The following is a 17653-nucleotide window of genomic DNA, read 5'->3' as shown; positions in this document are numbered from 1 at the left end:
AGGGTGGTGGCCGAGGTCTTGTCCAGAGCTGGGCTGGGCACGCTGCAGTCGGCGGCCCTAGCTGAGGAGCCCCTCCCTGCCGGGAGCAGTGGCCGGCCCTGGCTGTGGGGGCTCTGGCCGTGCAGGCTCTGGCCACAGAGGCGGTGGTGGCGCTCCCAGTCCTTGTGCTGGCAGAAGGAGCCGCAGTAGCGCGCAATATTGCAGCCGCTGCACGTCTCACTGGCTTTACGGCCACAGTTCCAGCAGTTCTGCAAGACACAGGCAAGGGTTAGTTGCTTGGATCCTGTGTGGGGAGAGCGTGGCATTCGGAGCTACATACACCTGGGCTTGTCCTGCTTCAACTGCTCTGTGCTGATGTGTGGCAGATACACACGCCTCTCTGAATCTCCTTCATCGGTAAGAAGAAGCAAACCACCCGCCATGGGTTGGCAGGACAGCAGGACCGTAGGGTGCCACGGAAGGGCGGGGTGGTAGCTCTCACCTCCTGCCGAAGGCACCTACTCATGGTTCTGACTCACATTTAATCCTCAGTGACCAAAACCAAACACTGTCCCAGGGTCCCCGACACGACACATGCACACGTGTGTTCTTGCTGCTCTCAACAGAGGAATGATCTTGATCGCTTTTACCGACAACACCTGATCCTTTAAAAAAAGCCCCCTGCCAGGGGACCAGGAGTGCGGGCAGTTTGTGCAACTTCTGTGCCCGTTCTCCTTTCGGTGATGTGTCTCGTCACAGGTGGGCTGGCAATCAGAGGACTACTTCGGGCTTGTTTCAGGGAGCCACCCAGCACCTCCAAACTCAGTGCCCCGGGACATTTTCCTGCTACTCTTTGGACCTGCCACACAAGGGGCAGGCGTTGCTGGGCTTCAGCAGAAATGCATGGGGGGGAGGTGAGGAAGGGAGAGCACTAATTCTGACAGACGTGAGGAGCCAGTGAGACTCGGGAGAGCTCCGAGTGGCAGGCCCACAAGCGCAGCGGCAGGGACACCCAGTGAACACATAGCACTGCACTTCCGTCCGAAAGCTAAGGAGGGGAGCAGCAGCATGGAGGCTGCCACGAGGCTCAGCTCCCAGCGCCCCGCCCCCTCCTTCTGGAGGCTCCCCTGAGGACTCCACGAGTGAGCCTGCACCCAAGGCCCCCAGGACCCCCTCAGAGGAGAAAAAGCCTCCGGCACTGGCCAGGTGAAATTAGCAGGAAGAGGCAAGGCTCTCTTAGGTGTCAGGAAGGACCTGAGCACCAGCGGCCTGATCACTACATAATCCCCTCAGGGAAGACAGATACTGTCCCCAACGAAATCTGGACACCCACTCAAGTATAAAACAACAGACAAGGGCTTGCAGCCATCCCGCCCACCTTTTGCAGATGGGACACTGAGAGCCAGGAGGCAGGGATGTGGCCTAAAGCTGTAAAATGATTACATGGCTATGCAAAGCCTAGAAGCGGAACCCCCTGACTCTACTATACTCAAGGTTACAAAGGATTGCAGACTCCGTCTAACACAACAGGCTTCTCAGGAAATACACTTAGGGACTGCCCAAACTTGCCCAGCACCAACACCCAGAGGACCAGAATAGGGAAGAGACATCTTTCCCAGGATGCATTTACGGATCCTAAAGCAAACTACACTCCAGAGAATGTCATATTTTTGAGTCTGATAGGCTGACTCCAAATGATGCTTTGGCAGGACATTACCACTTGTGGGGAAGAAATCGGTTGATTACTGCCCCACATGGGACCGCCCTGGAAACACAGGCCAATGTGTCAGCCCCATGGTCAGCCCCAGCCGAATGGGAGAGCCTCTACTCCCTCTCTGTCCCAGGCCTGAAAAGGCATCTCAAACCAGGACAGAGTATTACACCACTAGTACTTTCACCTTGGCTGCCATATACGTTTATAATAGATTATTTCATCATTTATAGGACAAAATAAAACAAGATAAACAGGCCCCCCAGAGGCAGGATCATAAAATCAACAACAGCATGGCTGGTATCAGAGCAGCCAGGGTGAAAAGGACACTTGCAGGTTTTCTTTTCCTGTGTCTTCTTCCCCTTGACAACCATGAGGCTTTTTGCCAAGATATAAGGCAAAAGGTGTATTATTGCTGTGATCACCCTTCAGATCAGCATTCCTCAAGGCTGGAGCAACACATATGGCCAAAACAGTCCTTTGTAGCTAGTGGGAGAAGGTTATAAACCTCCTGAGTCACTGCTTATAGATTCTAGACCTTCCTCTTAAGCACAGATCACCAGTTTCTGCCACTATTAACAGGTTCCCCCTGCTATCCGGAGGTGGAGCCTTCCTATGAAACCTTTCATAAGCTGAAAATGGTGTAAAGCGGAAAAACAATTACCATTCATTTATATGGGAAAATTTTCAGTATTCCCAGACCCAAAAAATAACTTTTCTTAGGCTTTTCCGTAGGACACAGTTTGCTAATGGATGCATAAAATAAATTGAGATAAAGCACAGACCAGTTCAAAGCTCTCACAGCCAGCTGCTGAGAGTGGAATTCCTGGGGAAGGAGCTTGGTGGGGCCAGTCTTGCTTCTCAGGCTGTGTGCTGGGCTTGCTACAGAACAAATACTGAATGCTATTTTTGGGTTTTCCCGTTTCTCATTAAAGTGAAAATCCTCTTCAGGTTTCTTTCAGCAAGTGAGAACAGGTACTAACAGGCATTTTCTAAAAACCAAAGGCCTAATGTGAACTTTCAAAAAGTGAGAGATACCTGTAGTACAGAGTCTAAGTGTGGCTTGGGGATCACGTTCTCAGAATGACCTGGGATTGTTCAAGTCCCTGGGACCTTTCCCAAGCCTCCTTGACCTTACTGCAAAAACCTAACCCAAAGGAGAAATGACTCCCCATCTGAAAATCAACTGCTAGCCCATTAGACTGGTAAGGAAATCCAGGCTGAGACAGAAGGTGTCCTGTGGCAGAGATGAAGTGACCTCTCACTCCACCCCTCTGCCCGAGGCATTATAGGGCAGACTTGGAGACTCTTGGGGTCTGGCCTCAGAAGCGGCAGCTGTTCTGCAAGGGCAGGCACTACCACAGCTGACACACGTACATTTTTACAGTCACAAAACCCTTTGTCTACAGTGCACTGCCGTTTACCACCACACCCACAACCATGATCTTGACCTCACTGTACTCTGTAAAAACTGAGACCAGCAGGACAGGGGCTTGCTACACACTCACTACACAGAGAAGGAAACTGAGACCTTAAGGGCATGCTGCCACTGTGAGGGGGAACTGGGACTAGAACTCAGGGTCCCCTAACCTCCCGTTCTGGGCTCCCTTCATTATTCCCCACCACTTCTCTGAATAAGAAACCCCAGAGATGCCTGCTGACTTCAGGATTTCCTGGATAAAATAAAGGGAATTCATCCCTTCTGGTCCAATGCAAACTAACCCAGAGCTTCGGTCCTCCTATCACTCCCATTTTGGAAAGAAAGTTTGCTGGTTTGGGTGCCGGTGGTGTACCTCACTTTGCACTGATTAAAATGACAGGTCCTCGGGCGCCTGGGTGGCTCAGTCATTAAGCACCTGCCTTCAGCTCAGGTCATGATCCCAGGGTCCCGGGATCAAGCCCCACATCGGGCTCCCTCCTCTGCGGGAAGCTGCTTCTCCCTCCCCCACTCCCCCTGGCTGCGTTTCTCTTTAAAAATGACAGGTCCTTCAGAGCACAATTCTATAAATGGAGAGCTGGGATTAAAACACGCAGTCTAGATCCAGAACTGATGCTCTTAGCCAAAATGTTCCACTCCCTTTTTGGAGGCAGACGCAGTAAAAGATAAACACAGATATAAAAACAGGTAAATATGACCAGATACTGATATGGCTGTGGATGGCTACAGATAGAGAATGAAATACACACAAGAGAGATGTCACTGCTCAAAAACAATTCTAAAGAAAAAGTAGGAGGGAAGAAGGACAAGAGGGTTAATGGAACTATTTTCTCACAGTTCAGTGTCTTTGTTGGGGTGCTATGACAAGGAAACCTTCCCACATCCTCTGTGAGGGCCCCCATGATATGCAGGGACGTTCCTCTTCACCTGCCGTGCTTGGAACTACTATCCTGCAGGGCACCCTTTACATGGAGTGAAACTTTAACACTGCTGCTGTTTCAACAAAACCAACCAACAAAACCTCCCAGTTCTTTAGGTCTCAACTGGTAGATGGATCTGCCTACTTAGAGAAATAGGCTTGCTTCAAGACTTAAAAGTTTATCTCAAAACTGAAAAATGACTGAAATGAAAATTACAGAAGAACTTTATTATATTCCAAAGGACTGTTATGATGTTTTTGTCATATGCTTTTTTCTTTTTCAGCTTTACTTTTGTCCTCACTGTGGTACAAGTGTCCTGGATAGAAACATCACCATGTGCTGGACCTTGGGTCTTGGAGAGGTAGGCAGGTCTGCCCGGTATGTCACTTCAATCCATGCAAGAACTATCCTCTTTATAAACAGACCAAATGCTATAGGGCCCTGCGTCTCCTTACCCCTACCCTGGCTTCAGCACCAAGGGATCACATTAGTGAAAATTCCTTAAGCCCCAGCTTCCTCTGTGTAAAACCAGAACCCAACAATACCTACCTCATAGGGTCACTGTGGGGATCAAAAAGGCAACACATACACTTAACTGTGTGTCTCTGGCACCTGGTGAGCCCACTAGACGAAGGTGGCCTTCATAATCATGTAATTCCACCCTGTCTTCAGGGTGAGTTTTCAAAATTGAAAACTGATGAAATCAGCTGAATTATCTAAGAATATACTAATTAAGAAACAAAATTCTTCTGGTACTAGATAAAAATTATAATCATCTAGTTCAAGAGCTGACCATTTTACCTTACTGCCCAGCACTTAAGAAGAAACAGTGGGCTCGGGGGACTGCAGCTGCCCCCAGACATGAACCCCCCAGCCCCCAGGGCTAACACAACTCTGACCTCTGTTGACTCTTCTTGTTCATTTATGACGAGGAAAGGCATCCCTCTGCAGCCTGCCGTTTGACGTCCGCTATCGTTTGCTCCATCCGGGCTCTCTCTGTTGCAATCACTTCAAAGGCTTTTTGTTCTGCCTCAGCAACAGCTTTCTGTACTTCTGACATGGCCTGAATTTTCACCTTATTCACAGCTTCTTCTAGAAGAAAGTGACAGTAAAATCAACTGGCCGAGAAATCTTTTCCCTCCCACTCCCTATCAACTGCGAGAAGGGATGGAACTGAAACAAGAGGACTTTTCCAAAAATATACAGGGTTTAACATATGACATACACATTCACTTTTGTTCTTATACTATTTTGTCTGTTTCATGTACTCCTTTGTTGGGTGTGTAGATAGGCAGCACTGTGCTAAGGGCTGGGGATACCTAGAGGCCTAGGACATAGTCCTTTTCCCCTACACGTTTGTCATCACGTACAAAGGTGGCTTGGGGGTCCGTGACACATATCAGTACAAGAGCTAAGAGTTCCAAGGAGACAAGTGGTCAGCTCTACAAGTGGAGTGGAAGATCAAGAAAATGTGTCTTGGTTGAAATGGTAGGTGGAAATGAGTATTTGTGAAGTCTGACATCCCATGCTAAGGGCTTTGGCTCTTTTTCTGAAGGAAACATTAACTCCTGAAGGGTTCTATGCAAGGAGAAAAGACTGAAGGCAGAGATAGGCTGCGAGAGGTGGGGAAGTAGAAATCCAGCTGACAGAAGAAACTCTAAATTTAGGCAGGAGCAAGGGCATAGAGGAAGGGATGAGACAGAATGAGGCTGGTAGCATGTAAGGAGTCTGGAGGTGAAGATGAGGAATGAATGGTAGTGCTATGAAATGAAACATAATAAGCAAAATGCCATGTGGAGGCAAGTGGGGAAGACTGAAGTGCCTCTGGGGCATCCAGGTACAAATGGCCAGGAGGCAGTTAGGTATAGAAGACTGAACTCAAGGGGCACCTGGGTGGCTCAGTTGATAAGTGGTCTGCCTTCAGCTCAGGTCAAGATCCCAGGGTCCTCGGATGGGAGCCCCACATCGGGCTGCCTGCTCAGCAGGAAGCCTGCTTTCTCCTCTCCCACTCCCCCTGCTTGTCTTCCTGCTCTCTGCTATCTCTCTCTGTAAAATAAATAAAACCTTTAAAAAAGAAGAAGAAAGAAGAAAGAAGAAAGAAGAAAGAAGAAAGAAGAAGAAGAAGAAGAAGAAGAAGAAGAAGAAGAAGAAGAAGAAGAAGAAGAAGAAGAAGAAGAAGAAGAAGAGAAAGAAGAAAGAGAAGAAGAGGAAGAAGAAGAAGAGAGAAGAAGAAGAAGAAAAGAGGAAGAAGAAGAGAGGAAGAGGAAGAAGAAGAAGACTGAACTCAGCAGAGGAACGTGGGCTAAAGATATGGATTTGGGCATGCCGAGAGCCTGGGCTTCCAAAGCCCGTACACGATCAGTATCACCCCACTTGGTTCCTGATCACTTCCTCCCATCACCAGCATCCTGCTTGGTTTTCCACAGAATGGATACTCCAAATGGCATACACTATGCATTGAGCCTCATCTCCAAAATCCAATGTGAGTGACCGCCTTCTTGGGTCCACAAGACTGGAAAACCCAAAAGCCTAGGGAAACTCCTTTATAGCCTGGTTCTTTCACATGGCCTAGGCTCAAAGAAGATCTAAATTTTAAAGTGTTCTAGGCTGCCATCCTAAAACTTTTCATCTTACCACTCCAGCCTTAAGAAAAGATCTTTTCACTCCAAAAGACAAGTATGATGCTCAGTTGACTTCACAGTGTGTGAACTCCATGCTTCCTTTTACTCTTGGTATCTACACAGGTCCACTGTGGACCACCATCACTGCCCTTCATAACACTCTTATTAGTTTCCAGATAGGGTTCTTAAGTCAACATAATAATGCCCTGACATGTATTTTATCCTCTCAGGTTAAGGGTCAATCAGAGTCACAGTTTGAATAAGTACCTTGCAGTCACCTAAGTCACAGATGACACCATAGCAGAGGAAGGACACAAATCCAGCCACTTCAAAACCAAAGTTTGGCTCTTAATCAGAGTTAACCAAAGGTACCTCCCAAGCGGGAAATTACTAGTTATCAAGGAGATCTTGTGCATGGTCATCCTCCTCTTTACCTGAACTGCTATCTTCATTTCAAATAATTCTATTCCACTTCTTGGTAATACGTATTTCCCCATTTCCAACTGCAAAAAGGTTTTTCCAAGCCGCTATGTAGTTGTCCAATTTTTTTTTTTTTTTTTAAAGATTTATTTGAGAGAGAGAGACAGTGTGAGCAGGGGGAGGAGCAGAGGGAGAGAATCTTCAAGCAGGCTCAAGGGAGCCTGTCTTGGGGCTTGATCTCACATCCCATGAGATCATGACCTGAGCTGAAACCAAGAGTCAGACACTTAACCAACTGAGCCACCCTCCTGGGTGGCCCCAAATTATTTTTAATGACAAAATAATATTTTGTGTGGCTAAGTCTGAGAAACAGCAATGATTTTAAGAATTTGTATGTACTGCGGTGCCTAGCTCAGTCATAAGAGTGTCAATTCTTGACCTCCCAAGGCTGTAAATTCAAGCCCCATGCTAAAAATAAAATCTTTGGGTTCTTGGCTGGCTCAGTCACTAAAAGCATCTGCCTGCGGCTCAGGTCATGGTCCCAGGATCCTGGGACTGAGCCCCACATCAGGCTCCTAGCTCTTTAATAAAAAAGAAGTAAAAGAAAATCTTAAAAAAATTTGTACACATTCAAGGTTGGTCTACTTAATAATTTCATAAATAAAACTCTAATGAATTATTTAGTGTCATTAACAAGGTCATCTAAAAATAGGTCAACAAATATATGTCAATAAAGGACTCTGGGGGCTAACCGATCAGGGTTGCTTTATCTTATAATCTCTTAAACTGCCAGTCAGAACAAACACTCTGAAGTATGTTTATTTGTATTTCTCACAATTTGTTCATATCTTTTGTCCATTTGTTTATGATCTTGATGCTCCTGAGTCTTTATGAGACAAGTATTAATTTTTGCAGAAGTAAATTTTATCTCCAAAAAAAAAAAAAAAAAAACCACACCAAGAACTGTACTGGACTACAAAAAAATGGTCCTGGAAAAGGGAGTCTACAAGGAAAAGAAGGCTCATGTCTGGACAAGGGCAGATCTAGGGACATGAGGTTAGTTTTATCCACTACCTTAACGCAACAGGCAGACCCACCCTCCTTTTAGTCTTCTAGAAAATGAGGCCCACCAAGAACAGTCTTGACAAAGCTGGGGACAAGGAAGGTGAAAGGAGGGTTGTTCCAAGGACAGAATGAGCCAAATGTGGTAGTGTGTAAACAGAGTGTGTGAAGATTCAAGTGAAGACAACAGGCAGAAATGAACTGAGCTATATGCTCAGAAATAAGGAATATAAATAGGGAAGGAAAAGTTGGTTACTTAATGCTTCAGGAAGACCCAGCAGAAGGGTATGCAAGGAACTCAGATGGACTCTAAGAAGTCATTCGAAATTCTTGGCCCACAAAAAATCCTGTGAAGTGCAGTCCAGGTGTATGTGAAAGCTGCAGGGGGAAAGGAAGGAGCCTAGAGTTCTGAGGAGAAAGTTAGGAGCCAAAGACCTTTCCCCCAAACATGTGCTCCAGGCTCACACAAAGTGACTATGTGACACAGAAGCACACAGATACATACCAGTTTTTTTCCAAAACTCCACAGGCACGTATCCCGTTCCTGGCCTACTGTTGAATTCCCGCTGCGGATCTACAAAAGGGGTAAACAGCACAGGGTTAGAAGTGGTCTATTACCAACGTCTTGTATTTTTATGGGAAAAAAAACCATTTTTTTTTTTTTTAAAGATTTTATTTATTTATTTGACAAAGAGCGAGAAGGGAACACAAGCAGGGGGAGTGGGAGAGGGAGCAGGAGGATTCTGCTGAGCAGGGAGCCCGACTTGGGCTTTGTTCCCAGGGCCCTCAGATCATAACCTGAGCAGGAGGCAGCTGCCTAACCGAGCCACCCAGGCGCCCCTCCTGTTCTTAAGATGGGTCCTGTTTAATCAATTCCATAACTTCCACTCTGGTTTACTTCCCTCTTTTAGGGTATATCCTACTCAACTGTGGTAGGTACCACAATCAGGTAGACAGGAGACATATTTTTTAAAAAAGATTTATTTTTGAGAGAGAGAGAGAGAGAGAGAGAGAGAGAGAGAGAGAGCGAGAGAGCGCATAAGTGTTGGAGCAAGCACACACCAGTACGTAGGGGGCACAGGGGGAGAACCATCAAGCAGACTCCCTGCTGAGCAGAGCCCAACATGGGGCTCAATGCAACGATCCATGATATCATGACCTGAGATGAAACAAATAGCCTGACGCCCAACCAAATGAGCCAGCCAGGCACCCCAAGAGGTACATTTTTTGAAAAACTGGATTGTTAAACATTTAATGGTTTTGGTCTAGTACAGAATTTTTAAAAAGATTTATTCATTTATTTAAGAGAGAAAAAGAGAGCACATGCTCGAAACTAGGAAGGAGGGGCACCTGGGTGGCTCAGTTGGTTAAACGCCTGCGCCTTTGGCTCAGGTCATGATACCAGGGTCCTGAGATTGAGTCCTGCATTGTACTCTCTGCTCAGCAGGGAGTCTGAGTCTCCCTCTCCCGCTCCTCCTGCTTGTGCTGTCAAATAAATAAAATCTTAAAAAAAAGAAAAGAAAAGAAAAGAAATCAAACTGGGAAGGAGGGGCAGAGGGAGAAGGAAAGAGAATCCCAAGATTCCACGCCCAGTGTAAAGCCCCACTTGGGGCTTGATCCCACGACTGTGACACATGAGCCCAGCTAAAACTGAAGAGTTGGATGTTCAAACCACCTAGGCGACCCAGCTCTAGCACAGAATTCTAAGTTAAGATGACTTTCCTTCAGAGTTGTATTCTAACTTTCAATGATGCTAACTGATACTTGTTTCTTCCACAGTGTTGTCTGATTGGTAGACTGGTTCAATTTGGAATATTTGCCTTTCAGTTCTGAGTAAATTTTTTTTCCAGTAACTACACTATCTTCACTGTCTAGTCACTGTTTCTCAAACTCATTTGATTTAGATTAGATGACTAACTAGTTCATAAAAATATTAATTCGTGGGGGGCGCCTGGGTGGCTCAGTCGTTAAGCATCTGCCTTCGGCTCGGGTCATGATCCCAGAGTCCTGGGATCGAGCCCCGCATCGGGCTCCCTGCTCGGCAGGAAGCCTGCTTCTCCCTCTCCCACCCCCGCCCCTGCTTGTGTTCCCTCTCTCGCTGTATCTCTGTGTCAAGTAAATAAATAAAATCTTTTAAAAAAAATTTTTTTAAAAATCAATTCGTGGTTTGGTGAAAAAATTATAAAGTGAACATCCGTAAACCTTCAGGTCAAGAAAAGACACTTCTAGCAACCCCAAATCCCCAAGAGATGAGTAGTAGTAAGCCACAGTGCTGATTAAAGGATGCTAGTCAGACCTGCAATCCTGTCCTCAGAAGAGCTGGTGAAGATGATGAGTGCTCACTCTGTACTCCCCATCACCGACAGCCTCTACACCACACCCCAGAGAAAACCAGGATCATTTTCTTCTTTTTCATTATGCGTTTCCTACCTATTTTTGCATCCTTAAGTAAAATACCAAAATACATCCATTGTCTTCTGAACCAAATTTATCCCTGAAATATTGTGAATCACCAAAGTTCAGAGAGAGGGAACCTTTATTTCATTATTTTAAATGGGAAAAGTAATAATGCTATCCAGACTCTATAGTCAATTTCTCTCCAAATGACCAAAATTCTTAAATACTAAACACTTAAATAAATAATCCATGAGTGGTTTCTGCATACACCGAAGATTTAAAACACGAATTATCAAAAAACAAAAAAACCCCAAAAAACAAAAACACCCACAAATCACAAATTATCTAATTATTTTGAAGTCACTGGTATGTTTGTGTGCTATGCCCAAGAACACTGCCGAGTGTAGCACAGTGCTGCTCCAAATGCTAGTCTACAAACTGCTACGGTCCATAAAGAGATAGGGAACATAGGCCAGAATACAGAACCACCGTGTCTCTAAGCACACTGCTTAATGTAGAGGACTCTTGTCAAAGTAAGCAAACAGCACCCAGTACATGCTGTGGCAGGCCCCTCAACTGATCATGGTCCAGTAACAAATTCTTTTGGAATGGTTTTGGTCCACATTTTGAATAGCATGATTACTTAGGATATGAATGATGCTTTCTTTCTACACTACAACAAACATGATATAAGAGAAATAAACAGTAAAATAAAAATATGAAATATATATACTATGCATAAATGAAGACACTGAAAAATATGAGCTAATCCAGAGCCATGTTTAAATGCCCCCAAGAAGGGGCGCCTGGGTGGCTCAGTCGTTAAGCGTCTGCCTTTGGCTCAGGTCACGATCTCAGGGTCCTAGTATCGAGCCCTACATCGGGCTCCCTGCTCCGCAGGAAGCCTACTTCTCCCTCTCCCCCCCCCTGCTTGTGTTCCCTCTCTCGCTGTGTCTCTCTCTGTAAAACAAATAAATAAAAATTTTTTAAAAAAAATAAATGCCCCCTAGGACGACCTGCCACTGGGGCTAAAGAGCTGCCTCAGGATCACACTCACTCTCACCTAAACACATGCAGACTGACAGGGGGAAGGTTTGTGATTAGGAAGGTGAATTCTGGATATTTCTGCATGTTGTTATGGGGACTATTTGTGAAAGTTCAGACAGCGCGGAATACCTGAGGATGAGCTCTGAAGTTGTTCGTACGTTGGTATGTATGTGTCGTTTGTGGATGGAATGATTGTAATCTCTATACCAATGTGGGGCTTGAACACATGACCATGAGGCTAAGAATCATGTGCTCTTCTGACTGAGCCAGCTAGGTGCCCCAAGCGCTTAAGTTTTTATGAAAGTGCAGCTCCAATGCAGCTACAAATATCCTGATGTCTTGCTATGATAACCCACACAATGCTGCTAATCTACAATGGCCTCAAAAATCAGCTCTGTGGGAGAGGTGGGGAGTGGGATCCTTTGGTTACCAATGACTTCCCCTCATTTTTTTTGAAGTGTTTTTTAGACTAACAGCTGTCATCTGTGGAACATGCTAGGTTGTCATAATGAGAGATTCATTCTCCCTGGTAAAAAGAGGGAGCTTGAAGTGGGTGTGTGGGGAAAACGTCTGATCACAGATGGCCCCTCATCTAGCTGTGTCTTTGGATAGGGCAATCTTTTTAGTTACTAGATGAATGTGATGGGACACTTTCAAAGAAAAAGCTGTGGCATCCTGCATGTACCCTGGATTGAGAGAATAATTGTTCATATCTTTGCTGCTTCAGGCTGAGAAAAGGCAAGATGGGACGACCCAGTTTGGTATAGTAAAACTTTTTATACAGGCCTCCCAGGGCGCCTGGGCAGCTCAGATAGTAAAGCGTTTGCCTTTGGCTCACAAAGGTCGTGATCCCAGGGTCCTGGGATTGAGGCCCAAGTGGGGTTCCCTGGTCAGTGGGGAGCCTGCTTTCCCTCTCCCTCTGCCCTTTCCCCCACCCTGCTTGTGCTCCCTCTCATTCACTCTCGCTCTATCTCAAATAAATAAATAAAATCTTAAAAACAAAACAAACTAAAGGCCTCCAGACAGAGGTCGATAAATGGTATTTTCCTGGATGGGGAGTGGGAGGGAAAGGAGGGAAGGTGAGGGGACCATTTTTAGATTTTCAGGGCTACTGATGAGGAATAATTGGGAGGTACATGAGAGTACCTAGGACATTCAGCCAGGGTAATTTTAACAACTATTCCTTAATCATCACCTAGCACATAGAGAGTTAAAAACAACAAAATCACAAATATTCTCATTATCCACGAGTTAGACAGTATTTCTTCAACATGCCAGGTATTGAATCCTTGACATATTTTATCATTTACTCTTCATAATCACCTGGGTCTTTCTAATTCCACAATCTAGCACCATCTTCCTTTGAAGTAAAATACAAAAAGCCTTCCGTGTCATCTTAGGTGAGACTCTCCCCCTTACCATTGCTGAGAGAATCGGCGCTCCCAGGACTGTGCTGCCTGGAGACCAACTCGCTCCCTGGCTTCCTCATCTCTGTGTTTTCATTACATCGTCTTTTCCAGTAGTTCAGTTCTTCACGATCAGATTCCTGACAGCGCCGCAGAACTGCCATGGAGCGCCTTGTCTTCTCTACCATTTCCATAATGCAATTCAGAGCCTAAACCAGAGAGGAAATCAGGCAGGCGTAAGAACAGAACTTTCAAATAACCAATACTGAAAATTAAGGATGGGTAAGCTGTAAAGAATGAAGGCTTAAGTTATCTCAGGTTTAGCAATATCAAGCCTACATATGAATGCCTTGCTTAACAGCTTCTTTTTACTTATTTTATTTGGTGGGGGGAATCCTAGGCAGGTCCATGCCCAGCACAGTCCCAACACGGGACTTGATATCACAGCCCTGAGATGATGAGCAGAGCCAAAATCAAAATCAAGAGTGGGACGTGTAACCGACTGAGTCACCCAGGTGCCTCTCGACAGCTTCTTTTTAAATATATATATGCAAATTATTATTATTTTTTTAATTTCAAAATAACACTTTTTGGATTCTTCCAGATTCAAGCAGCCAGGGTCTCTCACCATAATATAGTCCTTTAAACACTATGGTGAAACCACCCTCTCATTTGTTTTTGGAGAAGCAACATTTATTATTATTATTATTATTAATTTCAAGATTTTATTTATTTACTTAACAGAGAGATAGAGAGCACAGGTAGGCAGAGTGGCAGGCAGAGGGAGAGGGAGAAGTAGGCTCTCCGCTGAGCAGGGAGCCAGACGTGGGGCTCGATCCCAGGACCCCAGGATTATGACCTGAGCCGAAGGCAGCCGCTTAACAGACTGAGCCACCCAGGCGCCCCGAAGAAGCACCACTTATTTAGCATTTCCTATATACTAGATCTTGTGATAAGCACCTTACATATTATAACCACCCTGTTGTGAATTTAAGTAATACAGTATTTTTTTTTTAAGATATAAAAATTATGGCTACAAACCGTAAAAACAACTTGCCCATTGCACAAAGGTAAAGGAAGTGACAAAGCTGGGACCCGAACTGACAAACCCGATTTTAACCATTATACTTTCGGATTTCATTTTGTTATAACCTGAAGTGATTACCCCACTGCAAAGATGTGAGAGTTACTCTTAGCTCTCTAGCTAAGGGAGTAGCAGATAAATCAAGTTTATTTTATTTTATCATTATTTTTTAAGTAAGCTCTACAGCCAACATGGGACTTGAAGAGCTTGGATTCACAACCCTGAAATCAAGAGTCACATGCTCTACTGATTGAGCAAGCCAGGCGCACTGATAAATTAAGATTTTATTGCAAAGAAACTGTGGCTCTGGTGAAGCTCACTTCAGGCATATATACTCCATTATTATTGGTAATATTAAGAATTAAATGTTAATAGGAAAATTATACACCATTAAGATTCTTACATGATCAAGATGTTTCCATTCATCAGCCCATTCCCTTTCTGTCAAACGGTGGTCTACCAACTCATCTTGATAGCCTCCATTTAGACCTATTAGAAATTAGAAATTAAATTTGATTATAGAGGAAGAATACAATAAACAAAATTCTAGCAAGTCACTACACACACATCCATACCAAATATGAGCACACGACTAGGGCAATGATTCACAATGGAGTGTGGAACCCACAAAAATGACATAAAACAACAACAACAACAAAATCACCATTTAGAATATATAAAAAACTCTGACAAATCACTTATGAAACAAACAGCCCAAAAGAAAACTGGGCAAAAGAAATAAAGAGGTATGCCAGACAGAAAAGCACAGATGGCCCATAAAAACATGAAGACATTCAAACTTATAAGTAGTCACAATGCAAATAAAATATTCACTAAGATAGCATTTCATATCCATACATTGGAAAAAATTAAATTGTGAGGTAATACTAAATGTTGGCAAGTATTTGGCATAATGCAAATAAATACTTAAACACCACAACTAGAATGGGTACAGTACAAACACTTGGAAACAACTTAGTATTACCAAAAAATAGTATACATGTCTTTAAGTAAGCTCTATGCTCAACCTGAGGCTTGAATTCACAACCCTGAGGATTAAGAGTTGCATGCTCTTCTCACTGAGCCAGCCAAGCGGCCTCCCACCAAAAAAATTTTTAAAGATTTTATTTATTTGACAGAGAGAGAGACAGCAAGAGCAGTAACACAAGCAGGGGGAGTGGGAGAGGGAGAAGCGGGCTTCCCACTGAGCAGGGAGCCCGATGCAGGGCTCAATCCCAGGACCCTGGGATCATGACCTGAGCCAAAGGCAGACGCCCAACGACTGAGCCACCCAGTCGCCCCCCATAAAATACTTTTTTGTATGGCATTAATTTTAAATGAAATTTGCAAGATTGCAATGACTGTGTGAATCAAGGGTATACTGAATTAAGAGCTGTCCACTATTTTGACAAATCCTGTCACATATGACACCACTGCTCAAAGTACTAAAATCATTAATATAACACAGCTGTTATCAATCTAAATTTACAAGTGCTGTATTGATAGTGATCCTGTATCTGTGTAAGCATCTGCTTATTTTATTGTATCTTCTTCTGAAGTCATGCCTGAGCGCTAACATATTCTAATACTTTCTTATATATTATGCTTTAGAATACTGATCCTACAATTATGGGTCTAAGACAGGCTATAGTACCCCTAACTTTCATTTTAGGAGAGCAAAGGGGAGGGGCTGCAATGTATTTGTTTAAAAAGCGGAGGGAATAAGTGGTTTGGTAAGAATTGAGAACTAGGGCATATGCTCTCGAGAATACTGGGGAAAATTAAGGAATCTATCACCAGCCCAGAAGACAAATGGTTAAACCTAAAATGAACCATGTAAGAAGAGGACTGAAGATCTTTCAAACAGAATGCTTCAAGATAAAAAAAAAAAAAAGTTTTTCTGGAATTGTTAGGAATGAAAGGAAAACCTGACCATAATGCAGTTACAGCTAGATTCTGGCACACTTCTTTCTCAAAAAGTTATGATCAAACAAGTTAAAAGTATGTATGAATACAGAAGAAATCAACAGCAAGCCTTGTTTTTAACATAAAAAGAGGGACATGGGAGAAAACGGATTAGACTACACAGAACAATGGCCAAGGGAGGTGCCACAGCAAATCAGCAATGTAGGCAAACCTAGGGCATCAGATAGCTGGGGTCTGAATCTTGTCTCTGCCACTCTAGCTACATGATTTTGGCCACAGTTCCTTCACCTCTCATCTGCAAAAAGGGGGCATTAACTGCATGGGACCACCGTGAGGACTGAACGAGACAATGTACATATGATGTGCATGTAGCACAATCTAAGCAGTACCTGTAAATGCTGGTAGCTGAGGACTGTTGTCATGGCCCTCACCATTCAGCTACCACCGCGTGAACCCAAGCCCTACTATGGTCCATTCCTCTGAAAACTACCAGTGAGCTGAGCCTAAGTCAGAATGGGGACAAGCAAATGTGCTGCAATTTTTTACTCCCTGGGGTACCCCACAAATGGAAATGTAGGGAAATCTCTGGAAGTTAGCAGCCCTTTGGTTCTCTGCTCTGACACGTGATCAGCAGTTACTCCAAAGAAACCTTCTACAGGAAACTTGTATGAGGATATGACAATAAGCTTTGTTCAAAATTGATCTTGGGTAATGCTTGTTAGGGGCTGTTTTGCTTCTTCCTAAATTTATGGATACTAAAGATGCACACGCCAGGCATTCTACATGTTAACAATGACCCAGCACAAGTGGTAGTATCATCTCTGTTTTAGAAACAAATAACCTGAGGCTCAGAGAGCATAAACAACTTGCATAAGATCACACACCTAGTTAGGATGCAGAGCCAAGATTTAAATTTAGATATGCCTCAGCTCCTGACCTAAACATCCATGCGCTTTCAATTTTTTTAAAGATTTTTTTTTTTTTGAGAGAGAGAGAGAGAGAGATAGTGAGATAGGGAACACAAGCAGGGGGAGTGGGAGAGGGAGAAGCAGGCTTCCTGCTGGGCAGGGAACCCAATGTGGGGCTCGATCCCAGGACCATGGGATCATAACCTGAGCCAAAGGCAGATGCTTAACGACTGAGGCACCCGGGCACCCCAGTACATTCACTTTTAAGACACATATTTCATATCTTAATTTTAAAAACACTTTACTCTGAAATAAATCCAGATTTACAGAAACAATGCAAGAATAGTATAAAGAATTCTCATATATCCTTCACCGAGATCTCCGAAATATTAGTATTTTAGCTCATTTGTTTTAACATTTGCTAGTTTTCTGCACCATGAAAATAAATACCTCTTTATTTTTTTTTTTTACAATTTTATTCATGTATTTGACAGAGTGACAGAGAGAGAGAGAGAGAGAGAGAGAGAGAGAGAGAGAGAGAGAGAGAGAGAGAGAGAGAGAGAGAGCGCACACGAGGGGGGAGGGGCAGAGGGAGAAGCAGACTCCCCGTTGAGCAGGGAGCCGGATGTGGGGGCTTGATCCTGGGACTCTGGAATCTTGACCTGAACCAAAGGCAGCTGCTTACCCAACTGAGCCACCCAGGCGCCCGATACCTCTTTATTCTTAAATGTTTC

At 44.2% G+C, this 17653-nt stretch overlaps 1 protein-coding gene across 1 annotated transcript in view; it reads right to left on the bottom strand.

The window, feature by feature from the left end:
- The window catches only part of CBFA2T2 (CBFA2/RUNX1 partner transcriptional co-repressor 2), a 149977-nt gene that overhangs the window by 4623 nt on the left and 127701 nt on the right, over positions 1-17653 (bottom strand). Inside the window, 6 exon segments of the mRNA XM_027624292.2 lie at positions 3-248; positions 4948-4983; positions 4986-5140; positions 8657-8725; positions 13015-13210; positions 14489-14574. Coding sequence (XP_027480093.2) covers positions 3-248; positions 4948-4983; positions 4986-5140; positions 8657-8725; positions 13015-13210; positions 14489-14574 — 788 coding nt within the window.

This window comes from Zalophus californianus, chromosome 8 (genome assembly GCF_009762305.2).
Source record: "Zalophus californianus isolate mZalCal1 chromosome 8, mZalCal1.pri.v2, whole genome shotgun sequence".
NCBI lineage: Eukaryota > Metazoa > Chordata > Mammalia > Carnivora > Otariidae > Zalophus > Zalophus californianus.
This window is presented reverse-complemented; position numbering and strand designations above follow the sequence as displayed.